This window comes from Leuciscus leuciscus (assembly GCF_965113295.1).
Source record: "Leuciscus leuciscus genome assembly, chromosome: 20".
Taxonomy (NCBI): Eukaryota; Metazoa; Chordata; class Actinopteri; order Cypriniformes; family Leuciscidae; genus Leuciscus; species Leuciscus leuciscus.
Genome location: NC_138744.1, coordinates 3,018,850 through 3,041,825, shown reverse-complemented (window position 1 = coordinate 3,041,825; position 22,976 = coordinate 3,018,850). Strand labels below are relative to the sequence as shown.

At 36.7% G+C, this 22,976-nt stretch overlaps 2 protein-coding genes across 2 annotated transcripts in view; both read left to right on the top strand.

Moving 5' to 3' along the window:
• The window catches only part of LOC309484487 (pituitary tumor-transforming gene 1 protein-interacting protein), a 32,071-nt gene extending 17,268 nt beyond the window's left edge, over positions 1 to 14,803 (top strand). Inside the window, exon 7 of the mRNA XM_082150860.1 lies at positions 13,346 to 14,803. Within this exon, the coding sequence (XP_082006986.1) occupies positions 13,346 to 13,395 (50 nt within the window). The 3' untranslated portion in view covers positions 13,396 to 14,803. The remainder of the gene's footprint in view (positions 1 to 13,345) is intronic.
• Positions 14,804 to 14,940: 137 nt separating this feature from the next.
• The window catches only part of cdk14 (cyclin dependent kinase 14), a 180,217-nt gene continuing 172,181 nt past the window's right edge, over positions 14,941 to 22,976 (top strand). The window contains exon 1 of the mRNA XM_082150759.1: positions 14,941 to 17,324. Coding sequence (XP_082006885.1) covers positions 17,231 to 17,324 — 94 coding nt within the window. The 5' untranslated portion in view covers positions 14,941 to 17,230. The remainder of the gene's footprint in view (positions 17,325 to 22,976) is intronic.

Genomic DNA, 22,976 nt, shown 5'->3' with positions numbered 1-22,976 from the left:
TTTGAAAGAAGTTTCTTCTGCTCATCAAGCCTGCATTTATTTGATCAAAAATACAGAAAAAAAAGTAATATTGTGATATATTATTATAATTTAAAAGAATTGGTTTTCAATTTATTATACTTTAAATTATCATTTATTTCTGTGATGCAAAGCTGAATTTTCAGCATCATTACTCCAGTCTATCACATGATCCTTTAGAAATCATTCTAATATTCTGATTTATTATGAGTGTTGGACACAGTTCTGCTGCTTAATATATTTGATGAATAAAAGGTTAAAAAGAACTGCATTTATTCAAAATAAAAAAATATTTTCTAATTATATAAATCTTCTTTACTATCACTTTTTATCAATTTAACACATCCTTGCTGAATAAAAGTATTGATTTATTTAAAAAAAAAGAAAGAAAAAAAATTACTGACCCCAAATGACTGACCAGTAGTGGATATTGTTGTTACAAAAGATTTCTATTTTTAAAACATTTGCTTCTTTTATTTTATTTTATTTTTTATTCTTTTTATTCATCAAAGTATCCTAAAAAAGTATCACAGGTTATGAAAAAATATTATATTTAATTTATAAATATTTCTAAAGGATCATGTGATAGACTGGAGTAATGATCCTGAAAATTCAGCTTTGCATCACAGAAATAAAATGATAATTTAAAGTATAATAAATTGAAAACCAATTATTTTAAATTGTAATAATATATCACAATATTACTTTTTTTTTTTCTGTATTTTTGATCATATAAATGCAGGCTTGATGAGCAGAAGAAACTTCTTTCAAAAACATTAAAAATAGTAATGCGTCCAAACTTTTGGCCTGTACTGTATATATGCACAGTTCATATTTATCAAGCAGAAGCCTTTAGTGCAGGAGGTTTTTAAGATCATGAGAAACAAATCTGTCTTAACTTCTGACCGGTCATACAGTCGCACAGACGTCGCACACTTCACTGAGCGTGAGCAGGCGGTCAGCAGAGGTCGTGACCCGTGTGTTTGTGTTCACACACTAATGTATTCAGGCCGCTGATGTGGAGGAATTTGCTGGAGATAATTGCACCAATAATTGTGGGTGAGATTCAGATTGATCTGCTGCACCGACGCTACGAGAAAGTGCTCAATTCTGCAACAACTTTCTTAGTTTCATTATTCGGTTAACGTAGCTAATGTGTCTTCAGTTGTGGTGTTCTGTTCTGATTACAGGACATTATATAGAGTTGTTTTCACACAGGTCATCATGTCAGCTCTGGTTGTCTTTATTGATCTGGTTCCTCAGTAATGCTTGATTCAGCATATGCCGTTCTTCAAGCGATTGACTCGTGATCAATGCTTATGTGGCTGAACGTAATGCGGCGCCTCAGCAGAGCAAGAGTAGAGATTGTGAATGTGTTTTAGTGATTGTAATACTAATTCTAAAAAGTTACTGATTGCTTTTCTAGATAGTGGTACTAATTACTGTGTTTAAAACATAATTGTTTTACTCATTACTTATGAATTAAGACCTCATTAGCTTTTACCAGATGGACATACACACCAACCTGTTCTTCCAGTTCCTAAAACATGATGAAAATGATTTGTTTTCTGGCTGTTGACAGTATTTTCTGATTTATGATACAAGGTACAGTACAGGCCAAAAGTTTGGAAACATTACTATTTTTAATGTTTTTGAAAGAAGTTTCTTTTATTTATTTGATCAAAAATACAGAGAAAAAAAAAAGTAGTTTTGTGATATATTATTTCAAATTAAAATAATTGGTTTTCAATTTATTATACTTTAAATTATCATTTTATTTCTGTGATGCAAAGCTGAATTTTCAGGATCATTACTCCAGTCTATCACATGATCCTTTAGAAATCATTCTAATATGAGGATTCATTATCAAAGTTGGAAACAGTTCTGCTGCTTAATATTTTTTCATAACCTGTGATACTTTTTTAGGATACTTTGATGAATAAAAAGTAAAAAAAAATAAATAAATAAATAAATAAATAAATAAATAAATAAATAATATATATATATATATATATATATATATATATATATATATATATATATATATATATATATATATATATATATATAAATAAAAAAAAAAGAAGCAAATGTTTTGAAAATAGAAATCTTTTGTAACAACAATATACACTACTGGTCAGTCATTTGGGGTCAGTAATTTTTTTTCTTTCTTTTTTTAAAATAAATCAATACTTTTATTCAGCAAGGATGTGTTAAATTTATAAAAAGTGATAGTAAAGAAGATTTATATTATTAGAATTTTTTTTTTTTTTTTATAAATGCAGTTCTTTTTAACCTTTTATTCATCAAATATATTAGGCAGCAGAACTGTGTCCAACACTCATAATAAATCAGAATATTAGAATGATTTCTAAAGGATCATGTGATAGACTGGAGTAATGATGATGAAAATTCAGCTTTGCATCACAGAAATAAATGATAATTTAAAGTATAATAAATTGAAAACCAATTATTTTAAATTGTAATAATATATCACAATATTATTATTTTTTTCTGTATTTTTGATCAAATAAATGCAGGCTTGATGAGCAGAAGAAACTTCTTTCAAAAACATTAAAAATAGTAATGTTTCCAAACTTTTGGCCTGTACTGTATATAAAAAAATATATATCCCTCTGTAAAAACCTTTAACTCTAACATGTCGAACAAAATCAAACAATCATTTTGAACCTGGCTTTATTCAATGTTTAATCATTTCTTTATTCTTTTGTTGACCCTGTTCACCTGTAGTGTCTTGCCTTATAAAGTTTAAAAGCGCAGATGCAAAAATTCCATGAGGGTTTGTAGAGAGAGATTCATTTCTCCAGAATTTCTTCTTTTGTTTTTACACCTTTTTGGTTCCTAATAAAAACCTGGCTGGCTGGTCGACTCACGCTTGATTAACTCTGTGCTAATTAGCACTGGTGGAGAGCCGAGAAGAGCCGTAATTTATGTGGTGGCAAAGCCCGGGGTCCTGTCCCAGCGCTGCAGAGGAATGAGGTGAAATGTAAATGTATTTGGCGCCTCAGATCACAGCTCCTGCAGTGCGTGAAAGCCTGAGAAAGCGAGAGCCAGGGTCACCAGAGCCGCAGCGTTCAGAGCGAGACGGAGGGCAGGAGGACGAACCTGCGGAAGTACACGTGACCTTGAGAGACGCTGAAGGAAGCTGGATGTGTGGGGTCATGACACAGAAGAAGAACGAGGCAAATGACCTGAATAAGAGGAAACGGCAGAGAGCATTTCTTTCAGAAGATGGAAACAAACTTCTATTCTATAACAAAGTGCCCCAGTTATGCCTTCTTGTTGGTAGATCTGCTGGTTTCAGAGCTCGATAAATGGAGTTATTGTCTCTCAAAAGAAAGAACCGATTCTGAACTAATACTGAGTCGTCAGTAATTATAGTCTCAAACCTACATGGGTTTGTAACAAATATTCATAATGCTCGCCTATGGTCTTAATTGGCTACCCAAAAACAACGTCTACTTTGACCGTCAAACACTGTAGTTGTTGCTCAGCCCTGGAAGAGTTTGGTTTGTGTTGTTCGTGTCGAGAAGATGCTACGGAAGCAAGTGTACCTTGTTTGATGCGGTAAAACCGACACTGTCGTTTGTTTCAATGTGTTTCAAGCGCTGAGGAAGATCCGAAACTGAAATCCATATATTGTAATGGACGTTTCATTTCTGAAATATGCTGTAAGCGGTAGACCAATCACAACAGACTGGGCCATCTGACCAATCAGAGCAGAGTAGAACAATCACAACAGACTGGGCCATCTGACCAATCAGAGCCGAGTAGACCAATCACAACAGACTGGGCCATCTGACCAGTCAGAGCAGAGTAGACCAATCACAACAGACTGGGCCATCTGACCAGTCAGAGCAGAGTAGACCAATCACAGCAGACTGGGCCATCTGACCAATCAGAGCAGAGTAGAACAATCACAACAGACTGGGCCATCTGACCAATCAGAGCCGAGTAGACCAATCACAACAGACTGGGCCATCTGACCAGTCAGAGCAGAGTAGACCAATCACAGCAGACTGGGCCATCTGACCAGTCAGAGCAGAGTAGACCAATCACAACAGACAGGGCCATCTGACCAATCAGAGCAGAGTAGACCAATCACAACAGACTGGGCCATCTGACCAATCAGAGCCGAGTAGACCAATCACAACAGACAGGGCCATCTGACCAATCAGAGCAGAGTAGACCAAATCACAACAGACAGGGCCATCTGACCAATCAGAGCAGAGTAGACCAATCACAACAGACAGGGCCATCTGACCAATCAGAGCAGAGTAGACCAAATCACAACAGACAGGGCCATCTGACCAATCAGAGCAGAGTAGACCAAATCACAACAGACAGGGCCATCTGACCAATCAGAGCAGAGTAGACCAAATCACAACAGACAGGGCCATCTGACCAATCAGAGCAGAGTAGACCAATCACAACAGTGTAACGTAAACGACTCGGGGTAAATGTGAATTAGCTCAAGAATATAGGGAATATTAATATTTATAACGCATGGTCATAATTCATAAGTCGCATGTACATTTATTTTATCAATTTTCGAGATTACCTTGTTCTGTACTGTCTGATCATTACAGTTAAGAAGGGGTATCCCTTTTAAACTCCACGAAAGTTTTATCTTCTGGCCGCGAATATCAAACTTTCTGAGTTTATGAATTAAAACTACTCAAGGTAGTCAATATCGAGCTTGTAGCTTAGATCTTGAAGTTTCATTGACTTTTATAAGGTGGGTTTTCAAACACAGAGACAATTAAAAGTATAAATGGGTTTATTAATAAAATGGCACACACTAGAGATTATATAAACTACAAACATAAACGTACGTAAAAATGCAAACAAACCAATAAACATTTAACCGAACACAAAAACATGAAATGAAAGAAAGAAAGATATAGAGGGAAGATAGAGGGTAACTTAGTCCACAGACCTAAGACCTAGACACCTGGAACAGCTTTTATAGGAATCAATATACTTGCGAGTGCTCTTTTTGGTCAGGCTGAAGCTGATGCAAGAAGCGAGGATGGTGTCCTGTTTCTGCTGCGTCTTCCGGTGTCGCGGGAAGCTTGAAAGGCTCACTGAATGTGATGTTACCGAGAAAGTTCAGATTCGTCTCCCGGGATGGGAGAGGCTGGAAATCTTAGTTGCAGAGACCGGCAGCTACGACTGGAACATGGGTTCGTTCGATGGAGAAGGCCAGGGCCTCCTTCAGATGTTCCTTGGAGAAGCGCTGCGCCGGGGAGGAGGGTCCAGAGAAGTTGGATGAGTTGAGAGCGGAAGGATGAGAGAAGAGAGAAGAGAAGGTTTTGGACTTTTATCAGTGTCCCAGGTGCCGTCCCCTCCTTCGTGTAGGACGAATCAGCTGTCGAGATTTTTCGAGCGGGAAGATTCCTTTGTCCGGTTAGACACGCCCACTCGAATGAGTCATGATTGACTTTAACTGGAGAGGATTTTCTCCAGACATATGAACTTATAAAACAATGCGCATCACTGAATTCTGTTATTGGAATTCAACTCCGTTAGCTGGAGAGGATTACAAAGATATCAAAAATAGAATCTAGGCGTTGTAGCCATGCAACGATACATTATTATGCATTTGTATAGGCAATAGCAGTTCTATTAAGGTCACAAATAGGACATATGCTTTCCTATGGGTTACACACACCTCTTAACACACAAATATATATATTTAGTACCTTTAGGAGTGACTTTATGGGTAAAAGTCCTTTTCTGAAAGGGGGTTTCTGTTTCACAGTCCAGAGTGTGTTTGTATGTGTGTGTGTGTTGGAATGTTGCGACCCTGTTATCTCATGCATAGGGCTGGATAGCTCTGTGGTCAAATTTTATGACCTGCCAATGAGCTCGGGTTACGGGATGCGATTCTACTGGGAGAACATTCTTCAAAAATACATTTCAGATCCAAACACTCGAAGATCATAACTGTATGATCACAACACATTAATCACACATACATACAGGAAATTCAGATACCAGTCTGAGTTACACACATTTTAAGTTAAACACAAAAGGATGTTGGTGTGTGTGTGTGTGTGTGTGTGTGTGTGTGTGTGTGTGTGTGTGTGTGTGTGTGTGTGTGTGTGTATGTGTGTGTGTGTTCTGGAATGTCACGAGTCTGTGAGGTTGTAAAAGTCACAGGGAGTCCAGAGCTGAAATGGGGGTTTTAGAGGGGATTCTAAGAAAACAGGGTTTCCTTATGTGACTCAAATGTCCCTCGGGGGAGCCACAAAGATGCAATTTTGACCGTTCAAGCAGACTTGGAGATCAGGATTTACTAATTTGACCAGCATGTGACCGCATGTCATAGTCATTGTCGTTACAACAGACTGGGCCATCTGACCAATCAGAGCCGAGTAGACCAATCACAACAGACAGGGCCATCTGACCAATCAGAGCAGAGTAGACCAATCACAACAGACAGGGCCATCTGACCAATCAGAGCAGAGTAGACCAATCACAGCAGACTGGGCCATCTGACCAGTCAGAGCAGAGTAGACCAATCACAGCAGACTGGGCCATCTGACCAGTCAGAGCAGAGTAGACCAATCACAACAGACAGGGCCATCTGACCAATCAGAGCAGAGTAGACCAATCACAACAGACTGGGCCATCTGACCAATCAGAGCCGAGTAGACCAATCACAACAGACAGGGCCATCTGACCAATCAGAGCAGAGTAGACCAATCACAACAGACTGGGCCATCTGACCAATCAGAGCCGAGTAGACCAATCACAACAGACAGGGCCATCTGACCAATCAGAGCAGAGTAGACCAATCACAACAGACAGGGCCATCTGACCAGTCAGAGCAGAGTAGACCAATCACAGCAGACTGGGCCATCTGACCAGGTTTAGAAAGACTGTATGCTTTATCAAACCGTTTCAGATACTTTGAGGGAAGAGGTTATGCTGTAATGTAGATTATGAGAAAATGAAAGTGTTTTTTGACCGGGGATGAATGTAAACCTTCTGTAGGAGACTCCGAAACTACATGAGGAACCTTTAAAATAGCATAATGGGCACTTTAGCCTGCAGATGCATTCATGTGACTGCAGTGCGTCTGTTTGACATTCTCGGTGAGCCGGTGAAGATGGTGTTCAAAGTGAAGAGAAGATCAAAGGCTCTGAACACGCTCACACCATATAATGACAAGACAGTCTCCTCATTCCCACTCCGACTGGAGATCACCGTGTTCTCCTCATTCCCACTCCGACTGGAGATCACCGTGTTCTCCTCATTCCCACTCCGACTGGAGATCACCGTGTTCTCCTCATTCCCACTCCGACTGGAGATCACCGTGTTCTCCTCATTCCCACTCCGACTGGAGATCACCGTGTTCTCCTCATTCCCACTCCGACTGGAGATCACCGTGTTCTCGCTGCACCACAGGCTCCTCATCCTGAGCAGATCCTGAGCGGATAGATGAGACCCTCACGTCCAGTGTTGTGCTTTCAGACGTTTCAGTCATGGATGTTATGAAGCAGTTTGTAGAAGATTTATGTCTTAGGATTTTATGCAAGGTTTCATATCCTACAACTGTGCTGCAGTTTTCTGTTAACACTTTACAATAAGGTTTCATTTGTTAACATTAGTGTCTAACAGTGAGTAACACATTTTTTTATGTAACATTTAATAATCCATTTCAATGTTAGTTAATAAAAATCCAATTGTTCATGTTAGTTAATAGTGCATTAACTAATGTTAACAAATACAACTTTTAATTTTAAAAATGTGTTAGTAAATGTTTAAATTAACATGTAACTAAGAGTAAATAAATAATTAACTTTTAATGCTTTAAGTGAATAGTTTTCTGAACATTTGAGTTTCTGTCCAGGTTACATTTCATCTCAAATAAGTTCATGCATAATGTCATTTTATATATATACATACACTACCGTTCAAAAGTTTGGGGTCAGTAAGATTTTTTAATGTTTTTAAAAGAAGTATCTTCTGCTCACCAAGGCCGCATTTATTTGATAAAAAACAATTAAAAAAAACATTAATATTGTGAAATATTATGACAATTTAAAATGACTGTTTTCTATTTTAATACATTTTAAACTGTAATTTATTCCTGTGATCAAAGCTGAATTTTCAGCATCATTACACCAGTCTTCAGTGTCACATGATCCTTCAGAAATCATTCTAATATGATGATTTGATGCTCAAGAAACATTTATGATTATTATCAATGTTGAAAACTTTTGTGTACAAATTTTTTTCAAAATTCTTTGATGAATAGAAAGTTCAAAAGAACAGCATTTATTTAAAACCGAATATTTTCTAACATTATAAATGTCTTTACTGTAACTTTTGATCAGTTTAACTCATCCTTGATGAATAAAAGTATTGATTTATTTTATTTCTTTCCCCCAAAAATAAAATTAAAATTCTTACTGACCCCAAACTTTTGAACGGTAGTGTTTAATGTTACAAAAGCTTTAGATTTCAGATTAATGCTGTTCTTTTGAACTTTATATTCATCAGAGCATCATGAAATAAAAATGTAAATAACTGTTTTCAACATTGATAATAATAATGAATGTTTCTTGAGCATCAAATCATCATATTAGAATGATTTCTGAAGGATCATGTGACACTGAAGACTGGATTAATGATGCTGAAAATTCAGCTTTGATCACAGGAATAAATTACAGTTTAAAATATATTCAAATAGAAAACAATTATTTTAAATTGGAATAATATTTCACAATATTACAGTTTTTGTTTGTATTTTTAATCAAATAAATGCAGCCTTGGTGAGCAGAAGAGACTTATTTTAAAAACATTAAAAATCTTACTGACCCCAAACTTTTGAACGGTAGTGTATATATATATATATATATATATATATTAGAGGTGGGCATAGATTAGTTTTTTTAATCTAGATTAATCTAGATTAATTTTGAAATTAATCTAGATTAATCTAGATTAAAATGGCTCATTTGAATTCTGCCGAAGGCATTCAGAATATGTGTGCTACCCAAATAATGACTATAAAAGTAAGTCTTTGAGAACGGGTTTCTCAAGCCAGGTGGCGCATTAGACCAGGGGCTCATCTCCTGTTTCCAAAATGCATCATAAACTGCTTGAGAAAGCTGTTCTACTCATAGACTGTAAAAGGTTACTACTGTACTGTTACCGTCCGTAGGCAACATTAGGTAGGCCAATGTTATTATCAACTACTATAGGCTATCAATTAGGGATGGGCGATATGGCCTAAAATCTATATTGTGATATACATTGCAGCCTCTTGCGATAACGATTTACAGTATATTATAATAAAACCATTTCAGAACAGAATACACAGACCCATGCTAAACAACTGCTAAATGTTTTTGTTTTTAAAGGGTGTATGTAGTTTTGAGAACATATATTGTGCAAAACTGTAAGTACACAACATCATTTTGCAGATAAATAAAATTTAAGTACACTAGCTGCAGAGACTTAAGTAGGTCTAATGTTTATTATGGCTTGGAGCTTATGAAACCCCAAATTTAAAATTAGAATATTGTCTAACTGATGTCTTTTCAGTTAAAAAGAAACACAACAACGATTCTTAAAATCGAGATGATGTGCTACACCACTAAGCAAGGCTGGATTAGTACCCCCAGGGGCCCCTGGGCACTGAAGCTCATGGGCCCCCTCCCCTACCTGACAACCACACCCTCCAAAGGAACACACACCAGGTGTGGGATTTAACATGCCAATCACTATTGATCAAAAGCTGAATGACTAGTTCACAAGACAATGATACGAAATACATTTTTCTGAAAAGTATGGCTGCACGATTTGGGGAAAATGTCATATTGTGATTATTGAGGTCAATATTGCGATATGCGATTGCGATATAGTAAACAAATGGTTTCATGAGTTAACTTGCTTATTTCTCAAGTAAAATGCACACACAGATTAGTGATAATGCTGAAATTTGTAGCCCATTTCTCAACTCAAACTAGAAACAACAACTAAATGCACTGTGTTTTCAAATTAAAATAAATTCAATATTGTTATTTGTCTCAATAATACAAGAGTTAAAAATAAATGTCATATTTACCTGTGCCTGTCAAACAGGTAGACCTAGGACATATACCGAAATTGTCAAACTGCACTGCATAAATTATAAATTAAATATAGACTAATCCTTATTATAGCAAAAAAAAAAAAAAAAAAACTTTAGTCAACAGCAGTGAGTCATTTTCTCTGTTCTTTTTGTTCTTTGATTAACTTTACTGACAGAAAGCTTTATTGGCTGCTGTCTCTTTAAGACCAGCTGACGGAGACGCGGCTCTCGCACGCGCCTCATTCTTTCACAACTCTTGACGTTCATCATAAGACAGCTCTTATGTTATGAAGATACTCGACAAAACGGACATTTTGGCATAATTGTGTGTGTTATTGTAAGTTCAAGCACGAAAGATAACTGTATTCTGGCGTGCTGTCTGTGCGCATGATACTGGCGCGCGCGCGTCTTTGGTATTCAGTGATATCATGTTTCGTTTTGAATTTGAGGTGGTAGAACGGATTAGTCGTGTGTTAACTTACCGAACTGTTACCCCACACACTCTGTATATAGTTTGGTGCTGCTCGTCTGACGGCTTAAACCCGAACCAAGTCCAAATAATGGATGTTGCACCGATCTTTTTCACCAGCTTTCACTTTCAGCCGTGTTTACTTAAGATGACGACGAATATGCGTTGCAGCCGGGTTTACCTCGCGGCCGCGGGTAGATTGCGTCATCATAGCTTGTGTAGTATAGAGCCATCTCCCAACCCAACTTGGAGAATAGATTAATGGCGATATTTTTTTTATCGCGCGATAAGAGTCTCGCGTTAACGCAGCACGTTAACGCCGATAACGGCCCACCACTAATATATATATATATATATATATATATATATATATATATATATATTAATAAATTTTTTTGCTGTTTGAATTTTTTTAATTTTTTTTGCAGAAATTGAAGAATGCCTGCTTTAGGCAATAGAGAATATGATCTCAGAAACTGCAACTGTTTCCACAACCTGCTGCAGTGCAAACTACAAATCATTTTTGGAAACTTTGCTTATTCAGTACAAAATAGAAGTCATTGAAGTCATTGTCTGAGTGTGTGGTGATGCTGCTCTATTATGACTGATGGTTTCTGGGCCGTGTCCTCGTTGGCTCTGCTGTGTGCTTGTGTGTCCTGTGGTGCACCGTGTGTGTGTGTGTGTGTGTGTGTATGGACCACATGACAGCATGATGGATGGAGGCCTCCTCTGTGTTTCTCCTGCTCTCAGCAGTCTGTACGTCAGGGAACGGGTGTCTCCGACCCTGCTGCTCGCACACATGGACTCACACACACACTAGCGTCTGCCCTCGAAAGGACGTTCGGTGTGAGATTCTGCCATGTATCACACTCTTAATACAACACTGGTAGTTGACTTTGACCAATTAGCTTGTAACCTTTTTTGTTGTTGTTGTTTGTTCAAGGCAAATACACTGCAGGTGAAACCAGTGTTTTTTCATACGCTGGTCAGTTTTGAGATTTTAAGCTATTTTGCTTCTACATGTCATCTTTCAGACTAGTGGGAACATCACTGTAAACCCTAACGCTCAAAATAATTGGTTTGAGTAGGACAAACTTAAAATAAACTAATTAGTTCAGTCTAATTAACTTTAATGAGTATTTAGCACTTTCTTTTTCTTTCAAGTTCACAGAACTGATATATTTTAAGTAAACTGAACCGTTTCGTTGTTTTGAGTTTTATGAAATTATTTCTTTTAATTTAGACGAACTTAAGTTTAACTGAAACGGCTGGGATGTCTATTTCCCAGCATGCTTTGCCGATGACACTCGAAAGGGAGAGTTTAAATGCTAAAATTAAGTGTAATATAATTAAAAAGTTAAGTGGGAGATTTAGTAGTGATTAATATTTTGTTATACTAATTTAGAAGAATTTCTGTTAATGTTGGTTTTAGGATAGTTACCATCATGTGACAATGATTTGAGAGCAAATAAAGCCTGTATATTGCTGCACTCATACAGCAAGTGCTACTGTATAACATACTATTGTTAACATGTTAACAAATTAGTATGTTAGCAAACTAGCTTGTTAAAGCTAGCTAAGTTTATACTAATAAAAGTGTTCACATTGAGATTACATGAAAGTTTCAAGTTAAATGTATGAATTAGTGTACTCAAACATTTCATTTTAAGTTCTGCTTACTTAAACTTTGAATTTCTCAACTTAAAAAATTTGAGGCTTGCCTTAAATTTTTTGAGTTTTGCCAACTTATTCGGGTTACAGTGTAAATAGACATTTTAAGTGTATTTTATTGCACTTTATCTATTTGCATTTATAGATTTCAATTCCAATGCAGTTTTTTGTCTCCTGCATTGAGTCAGAAATCTCCACTTTAGCAGCTTTACAGGCACCAAACCTTCTAAAAATATTTTGGTATATTTTCTGATTTATTGAGCAATAAAAAGTGACATCAAAAATCCCTCTATCTCTAATATGTCAGTGAAATTAAACTTTTGCATCTGGCTTTATTCCAATAACTACATGCAAATGATTTATTCTATGCAAATAACTACATATTCAATTAGATAATGCATAATTTGCACATAGAAACATAACATTTCATTACAAACCAATTGTCTTGATGTACTGTGATTAACTGACTGAGGAAAGCATGGTGATATCTGTTAGTTACACAAGTAGTGTCTTCTCTTCTCACTTTTGCGATTTAAATCAAATGCATGCAAACCGTACTCTTATTATTTTTTTATAAAAATATTAAAAACAGTTTCATGGCCGTTTTGGACCCTGTATGTCACGTGTCCATCAGAGGTGAGCGTCACCCGTGTCAGACCCGAAGGTTACGGATGAGCTGCGGTCGTCTGCTTAAAACACGTCACGTCCTCCGAAAACCTGCTGCACCTCCTGACCATCAGGGAGGTGAAAGTTGAGAGGCTTTTCCTCTCCCATCTGCCCTCGTGCAAACAAACTCAGAGCAACGTGTGTGAGTAGAATAGATGTCTGTGAAATTTTATTTCTGCTACTTCTACACAAAATCAGCGTAAGCTTTAACGCCCTGGAGCAACAGGCGGTTAAAAGAAATGTCACGGACTGAAAACATGATGTGTAATGATGATTAAGAACCGGTTCTTGATCCCCACATGTGATTGTTTAGTGCTTATGGTCTTCCATCGTGAGTCGATTTGGGTAAAAGCATCTTCCTAAATGCGTGAATGTAAATAATAATATCTCTCCTCTGTCCTTCTTCCTAGGGCTCATCCCAGACTCCGACCACCCTTACAGCAAGTTCGAGAACGAGTAAAACCGAGGGATCGGACGTCCAGGAATCACCTCACCAGATGCTTTGCTTTGCTCTTTCGAGACACGTCAAATCACTTTAGGTTAGATGAAGCTGGATAGCAGCCGAAACTGAGATTAACCTTGTCAGCCCTTCCATTGGTCAGTTATCTCTCTCTGCTCTGATCTGACACTTGCTGAATTCAGAACCGCATACTAGTATACTACTCTTACTACTTAAGAGTACGAAATAGTACGAGTAGTATACTAGTATGCGGTTCCTCTATATTTCATTTTCCTTTTTTTTTTTTTACTCTAAACACAACAGAATCACATTTTAATTTGCTTTAGAAGCAACTGATGAAAATGGCCAAAATGGAGTGAAATTTTTTTGTTTCTTTGTTTTCTTATAGTGAGTTTAAGGACTAGTTCACCAAAAATGGAAAGTCTGTCATGATTCACCCACTCGCGTCATTCAAACCTGTATTTCATTGATGCACAATTTACAAGAATCTTCATGCAACTCTTTTCTACAAAAAAGGTTGCAGTTCAGATTCAGTTCAGATTCAATTCAGTTCAGTTCAGTTCAGATTCAGTTCAGGTTCAGTTCAGATTCAGTTCAGTTCAGTTCAGATTCAGTTCAGTTCAGTTCAGATTCAGTTCAGATTCAGTTCAGATTCAGTTCAGATTCAGATTCAGTTCAGTTCAGTTCAGATTCGATTCAGTTCAGATTCAGTTCAGTTCAGTTCAGTTCAGATTCGATTCAGTTCAGATTCAGTTCAGTTCAGTTCAGATCTGAATATGACTTTCAAATTGATAAGAAGGACAATAAATATGCGATAAAGGTAGTCCATTTTTATATTGCTGATGAATTCGAAGCGCGTACTATCATACTACTCTTACTATTTCTGCCTTAGAAAGATATGATAAACATTAGTATGACTAGTATACTAGTGTGAGGTTCTGAATTCAGTGCAAGTCTTCTGGATTCATATGATACTTGCTGTGAGTTTTATTCAATGAAAGTTCACCAAAGCGGTCTTTCACACCATATGTCTTTCCTCATATTCAAACACAAGAGCCTGGTGGAGAAGACGATCCGTGAAGTCTTTAGTTTGCGCAAAGCATCAAATGAATTCAGAAGACTTATTGTATAGTACATGCATCATTTAATAAACTGCTGTTATGATGCTTTCTTTTTGTCACTATGACAATATATACTTTACAAAAATAACAACATATGGGTTTGAAACGATACGAGGGTTTTCATTTTTCACTCAATTATTCCACGTCTTGATTCAGTTGTGATCAATCAGGAAGCGTCTTTTTAAAATCACTCTGTGAATGACTTAGACGTTTATATTTATACTGTGTGTTCTTATTAAAACATGTTCTAATAAAAATTAAAAAACGAGCTTCTGCTTTTAAAGAAATACGAGTGCTTGTTTGGCTTAAATCTCTAAATCATGGAAACTGTGTGGACTGACGATTAGTTAGTAGGACAGACGAGTTAAGTGAAATTCGCATCACATCCCTTTCACTGCCTGGAGGAAGTAGTTTCATGTCCTAGTCGTTCCATCAGTCCGAACGGCTCCTGATCTCCATACTAAACCATGAGCTGCAACACACACGTACACGAGAGGATGATTTGCACTACGTTTAATAACTCAATTCATTTAAAACGCTGAGCGGAAAATCGTTCTTCTCTCTTATTTCATGCCACCTGTTCTACAGTGCAGCGCTAACAATCGTCAAGCACATTAGTTATGCGGTTCATTCCGTGCCGTAATTAGAATAACAGTGAAATGTGTGCCCGCTACATTCATTAGACTGCAATGAAACAAAATCCAGCAGGGAAATGCAAATGTTTGGGCAGACTCTGCAAAAGCTCATCCATGGGCATTTGCTCTCGCTCATCAGCTGCATTTTAAAGATGCCGAGCTTAACCAGTCGCATGAAAGATTTAAGTCAACATGAAATCAACACTGACCCTATTTACTGTCTTATAATGTTCCTGAATAATACATCATTGCTATCCCAAGGATAGTGATGCGGGAGGATTGCTGATATTCTCAACCACCTGTGATATAGAGACACTTAAGTCTCGTTTTGCCTCGCAGATACGTCAGATTATGGAGGTAAAAAGGGTCGTGAACTGTGTTTGACTAACAGGTTTGTAATGTGCTGCAGAAATCAGCAAAGTTAGGCGTGTGATGAAGGAATGTTTATATTAGACTCGACTGTCCTGCCTCCCACATTCTCACTGCATTTCCATTCGGCTCAGAGAGAGATGCTCTATAAACCTATAACTAACACACACACACACACACACACACACACACACACACACACACACACACACACACACACACACACACACACACACACACACACACACACACACACACACACAAAATCAATGACACATTTGTGGGTATATATGAAACCATGTGCTGGTCATATTTCACTTCATAAATAAAACTGAATAAAGAAATTTAAGCTTTTTTGCTTTGTGACATTATCATGACAATTTTTTTATTACTATCATCGTGTCAAAATGTCTTTAAATCTGTTAAGTAACCTGTAAAATGTTATTTGTAAAAAAAATTTAATACTTCACTAATAAAACAATGTGGCGGTACTATAGTACAGTGTTGATGTCATACGGTGATACTGTGGTATAACAAAAGGTAAGGAATTTAATATACAGTACCGGCCAAAAGTTTGGTAGTCTATGGTCATCAAGCCCACATTTATTTGATCAAAAATACAGAAAAATGTAATATTGTGAAATTATTATTATTTTTTATTAATACTTTTATTCAGCAAGAATGTGTTAAATTGATAAAAAGTGATAGTAAAGATTTATATTGTTAGAAAAGATTTATATTTTGACTAAATGCTGTTCTTTTTGAACTTTTTATTCATTAGTGAATCCTGAAAAAAGTATCACAGGTTTAAAAAAAAAAAAAAAAAAAAAAAAAAAATGAAGCAACATAACTGTTTCCTACATTGATAATAAGTCATTATATTAGAATGATTTCTGAAGGATCATGTGACACTGAAGACTGGAGTAATGATGCTGAAAATCCAGCTTTGATCACAGGAATACATTTTATTTTAAGTATATTAAACTAGAAAACCATTATTTAAAATTGTAATATTTCACAATATTGCATTTTTTCCCTGTATTTTTTATCAAATAAATGCAGGCTTGATAAGCACAAAAGCACAAGCACATTAAAAATAGTGTTTTTAACCTTTTGACTGCTACTGTAAGTAATAGTAGCCTACTAAATGACAATATTAAAACAACATTAAAGAGAACTTGATTATAAAACGCATAATGAAAATCAAATGAGTGAATTTATTTAATCATTTTTGATCTTTTCCTGGTTGAATTATGAATTATAGAATGTACGGAATATTTGGCTCCTTAAAAGCAATTTACGAACTATACAAATGTAAATGTCTAAAATGTCCTGAAGACGCCTGGCTCATATTATAAGGCAAGGCGGAGCTCTACAGATGATGGACAGTTAATGCAGCCAGTAAAAGACGAGACACCCGTTCGACGGCCAATAGCTGTCTCGCGGGGGCGGGGCTAACTCAGGGTTTTATCCGCACTCTCGCCAAGCGAAAGGAGAGAATCCCAAAAATGACATCCACATTTCCAGAGGAAAACCGCGGCGTTTAGAGACGTTGTCCTGAAGTTTCCCTCGCCTCGTCACATTATTGCGGATTACACTGTCTCCAGATATGTAGTCATTAGACTTTGGAAATGCATATTTAATACAGAAGGACAGTGTTTGCACACAACTGTTATTTACGCGTCTGATTTACTCCCTGATTTCAAACTCATGTGTGATTTAATGCCAGCGGCTCAACCTGCCGAAAAAATCGGCAAAATGAAGAAATTAAGAAGAACTTTGTCGGAGAGCTTCAGTCGCATCGGTGAGTGTCCATCATCATCCATCGCTTTTATTACACACGAGCTCATCATTTCTGCAGGACAGTCCTCTTGGAAAGTTTGTTTTCACTGTAAATGATTATTTTTATGCTTTTGTACGGTAAATGAAACACTGAACTGTGCATGTGATTGTGAAGTGCAGATGTTGCATGGTTGTCCATGATGCGGCTGAGCTCTTCACAAACCCGCAGAATAGAATCGAGTAGGGCTGTGGAATAGACATCTTCTCATGGACTTTTAATCTGTAGATGCACCAGTATCTTGATTGTTTGTGATCTTCTGTCAGAGGTCCACATGTGATCGATCAGAGTGATCTCATAAACTCTTTTCATTGCATTGTGATTCACTGTCAGTGTCTGAAACCCTCTAAACTCTTCCTCTGTAAAGGTCTTTGATTTGAGATTGTGCGTAAGAATCATACGATCTCATTACTTGAGCAGATCAAATGGAGACTTTTGCTTTACATCAATGTCCTGTTATCTGTTAGTTATGTATGTGTAGTCCCTGATTTCATCAAAACCTTGTGGACAGATAAAGCAGGCATACATTTGATATTCTAATGTTGCTTCTGTTTGAAAATCCTAAACTAAAAATTGTCAATCCTCATAAGAATGTGCAAAAGCTATGATGCATCAACATGTTATTTTTTTATATTTGATCTTCTTTGGTCTCTCTTAGACAACAGAACATGAATGTTGATCATTCTTTTGATCATCAGATGTTTCACCTTATGTGTCACATTTCAATATGAGCTCAGATAGAGACTTGAGCAATGCTTCTTCTATGGTTTACAGAGAGACCGTGAGCACTCTTTAGGGCACCTAAGCTGGTCCCTTTGCGGTTTGATTTGAGCTTCTGATTGTCTTCTGTCAGTGTCATAAAGGCTGTTCTGTTGCAGTGGCGGTTAAAGATGCTGCCTAGGGGCTTTTATACCCTAAAGACGCTGACTTCACCAGTCATGTGTCTCCTCATGGTTGTGCTACGTTCATCTGTTCTGGTAAAGGACAGTGATGGGCTGATGAGTGTGTCTTTGCACAGGAGTTATTCATATGGGCCCCGTTCCAAAATGGAGTTAATCACGCTGCCTGCGGAGACAACCTCTTTTGCAACATTCACAAAGAAGGCAATAATTAGTTGAAGTGGTTTGTACATGTGGGCGAAGCTCAAAAGCAGCCATGTTTCATTTCACCTCAAAATTAAAAGAAATTATATTTTTTCATAAAGTTAAGCCTTATACTTTACATTTTAACTCTGAGTCATTCAATTAATCATTCACTTTTTAAATAAAAATGAATTCATTAATCAATATTTATTTAAATCTTTTTATAAAACATTTTTTATGTACAATAAGCAGTGTGTATATTAGTTTAAATCTATGACTCGTTCAATTAATCATTCACTTTTTAAATTAATGAATTATTATTTATTTAAACATTTCTTATAAAACATCTTTATATATACAATAAGTAAAGTGGATATATACACACACACACACACACACACACACACACACACACACACACACACACACACACACACACACACACACAGTGCTGTTCAGAACTATTTGCCCCCTTGGTAGATATGATTAAAGATGGCTGTAAAAAATAAATCTGCACTGTTTATCTTTTTGATATAAAAAATAAAATAAAATAAAAAAATCTACCCTTTTATTGAAGTAAAAGAATTGAAACTGGGGGAAAATCACATTATGAAATAAATGTTTTTCTCCAAAACACGTTGGGAACAATTGTTTGCCCCCTTTTATTAAATACTTTTTGCAACCTCCTTTTCCCAAGATAACTCTGAGTCTTCTTCTATAATGCCTGAAGAGTTTGGAGAACACCTGATGAGAGATCAGAGACCATTCCTCCATACGGAATCTCTCCAGATCCTTCAGATCCATGTTGGCGCTTCTTCTCTTCAGTTCAGCCCACTCCTCTTCTATAGGGTTCAGGACTGGGATGGCCATTGCAGAGATGCTTGGTTTTGTGCTCAGTGACACATTTTTGTTTTGATTTTGATGTTTGTTTTTGGATCACTGTCCTGTTGGAAGATCCAGACATGGCCCATTATAAGATTTCTAGCAGAGGTTGTCAGGTTTAGATTTTTTATCTGCAGGTATTTGATCGAATTTATGATGCCATGTGTATCTGAACAAGATGTCCAGGACCTCTGGCAGAAAATTAGGCCCACAGCATTAAAGATACAGCAGAGTATTTCATTTTACACATGAGGTACTTTTCTATCCCTGTGTGCACCAAACTCATCTTAAAGCTCTTCTTTTGTTAGTTTCATCTGTCCATTGAACGTTTGAAAAGTAACTGGCACTACTGGAACTTCAGACGGGATGGGTTGTATGGTCAGATTAGGGCTGCATGATGATGACAAAAATCATAATTGTCGATTATTCCCTTGAAATTGTAATAGCGATTATAAATTACGTTTATCACAATTTACATTGAATGATGTTTTGAATAGCTTTATGCCATTGGTTGAAGCCACTGCATGCCATATTGTTATATCAAAATAAACCAGCTGAAAATGCTCTTCCTGAATTTTTGTTTTTCTATAGCATTAAGTCTCAAATGTCATGTATGTATGTATGTATGTAAATAATATAAATAAATATTTAAAAAAATATATATAAAAAAAATATATATAAAAAATAAATATATAAAAAATATATATAAAAAAATATATATAAAAAATATATATAAAAAATAAAAACAAAGTCAAGTCAAGTCAAGTCAAGTCAAGTATAGCGTATATTTGTATAGCGCTTTTCACAATACAGATTGTATCAAAGCAGCTTCACAGTATTACATTTAAATAATACAACAAAGTTTATTTCAAGAGGAATTTATTGATTGATAAAATAAAATTAAATATACCCAAAATATCCCCAACTGAGCAAGCGAAAGGCAACAGTGGCAAGGAACCGAAAAACTCCATCAAGTGACCTAATGGTGTCCTAAAACTCCATCAGGTGACCTAATGGAGAAAAAAAACCTTGGGAGAACCCAGGCTCAGTCGGGGGCCAGTTCTCCTCTGGCATTTATGAGCTAGAGGCCGGATTGTAGTTTGAACTGTGGGATTATATGAATGCCTGGCTGAAGAGATGCGACTTTAATCTAGTTTTAAACTGGGAGAGCGAGTCTGAGCAACGAACAGTATCAGGAAGACTATTCCAGAGTTTTGGAGCCAAATGTGAAAATGCTCTCCCTCCTTTGGTGGACCTAGATACCCTAGGTATGACCAAAAGCCTTGAATTTAGTGATCTTAAAGAGCGCGATGGATTATAGGGCGATAGAAGATCCGTTAAATAGACTGGAGCTAAGCCGTTTAGGGCTTTATAAGTCAGTAGCAATACCTTGTAATTAATACGGAACTTTATAGGTAACCAATGCAGTGATGATAAAATCGGTGTTATATGATCATATTTTCTTGATCTCGTAAGAACTCTAGCGGCGGCATTTTGGACTAACTGTAGCTTGTTTATTGAGGATGCAGGACAACCAGCTAATAAGGCATTACAGTAATCCAGTCTCGAGGTCATGAATGCATGAACTAACTTGAAAGTAAATATATGCATGGTATTATAATGTTATATTAAAACTAAAATTAAAACAATGGGGGAAAAACCCTTAAGATAAGCTGTAGAAAGAAAAACAACACATCTTAAGCACACAGAATAATGTAAGTGAACTTTTTTTTTTGTAATTGCGCCTTTAAACGATTACATAATTGTGGCATCCGTAATTGTAATCGTGATTACAAATTCGATTGATTGTGCAGCCCTAGGTCAGATGAAACTGCACTTAAGATGGGTTTGGTGCACACAGGGATAGAAAACCACCCCATGTGTAAAATGAAATACTCTGCTGTATCTTAATGCTGTGGGCCTAATTTTCCAAAAACTCATTTTTTTACAGTGCAGGCGCTGCTATGGCGTGTTGTCTCAGTGCGGATGTCCTCTGTGCGCGTCTCTGTGCACGTCTTGTGTTTGTATGTTTGAAGTTGGGGTGTCTCATCCGGCCCATCGCTCATTTTGCATTATTATTATTATCTTTTCATCAGGCTGCCAGTCGGCTGGTTTTAGACACTCTGTTCCATCTGAAGCCTTTAGAAAGGTGTTTTTTTCTTCTTCTTTTGATTGTGTGGGATGGATATTTTGAGACTCAGAATGTATTTTTTCAGAAGTTAATCTGCTCACCGAGACAGTGAAGCTGCTTTCATGCTGATCGTGCAGGAATGTCACAGTCACACACAGGTAGCATATAATTAAATCATAACCTAGCCTATATTACTTATGTTTTTCCTTGTTGTTTTTTCCCCCCCTGAAGTGAAATCTGTAATAGTTCTGCAGTTTCTGTCTCAGTTTTCCTCTGAGAATGCTGCAATTTAATGGCTCGTCGCCTTGAAACAACAACAGTGACATGAATAAATAATTTTGCGAGGGACATGGAGGAAAGATGCTCGGCAGCGGCGCTCGTTTAACAGTGTTTAGCAGTGATACTGTTTGCATGACTGTGCTTCAGTCGAATAATCGAGCTTATTAAGCAGCCGAAAGAAGGAGATCTGTGTCTATTATCTGTGTGATGTCATCTCATCAGCGCAGATCTGAACACGTTCTTTTATATTTTAAAGGAACGTTTTGTTGATGCGCATAATGTTGATTACCACCATATATTTTTGTATGGTTATAAAAAGCAGACATGTGAAGCTGGTATTTTTAAAATATTTAACCCTCTGGTGTTCTTCTTTCATTTTTGAATGGAATTTTTTTATTTATCATTTAATTTTTTTATATGTTTTTTACTTCATCAGAATGGTACGAAACTTGGTAAAGGTTTTAGCTCTTGCTGTGTACACACACACACACACACACACACACACACACACACACACACACACACACACACACACACACACACACACACACACACACACACACACACACACACACACACACACACACACAGAGAGTCTGGTTCACTATCTTTGTGGGGACTCTCCATAGACGTAATGGTTTTTATACTGTCCAATCTGTATATTCTGTCCCGTTAGACTTACCCTACCCCTAAACCTACCCATCACACACAACTTTCTGCATTTTTACATTTTCAAAAAAAAATCATTCTGTATGATTTATAAGCATGTGTACCCATGGGACCTCAATGTAGGTCTCCACAGTGACACGAGTCCCCATGAGTCTGTGTGCATTCAGGTTTAAGAAAAACATTTACACACGCACACACACACACACACACACACACACACACACGCACGCGCGCGCGCACACACACAGAATCATGGACATGATTTAAAAAGGTTAGGTGGTCCTGAAAAATAGTCACACTTGTGCTCCTCACAATCAAAAATTACCTCATTAGAAAATAATGGGAAACAAATTTCATCTAGTGGAAATGTTTGGTACTGCGCACAAACAAGATCTTACTGAAACCTCTTTTTTTTTGTTTTATATCAACCTCAAATTTGGAACACAACTTGTTTAGATGAATGGCTTTGATTTTCTTGCAGTAGCAGAGTAAAACGTGTTTTGGGAAATATATATTTCATTTGTGAATTTTTCCTAACAATAAACTTAAAATTTTATAACTTCTATAAGTTCA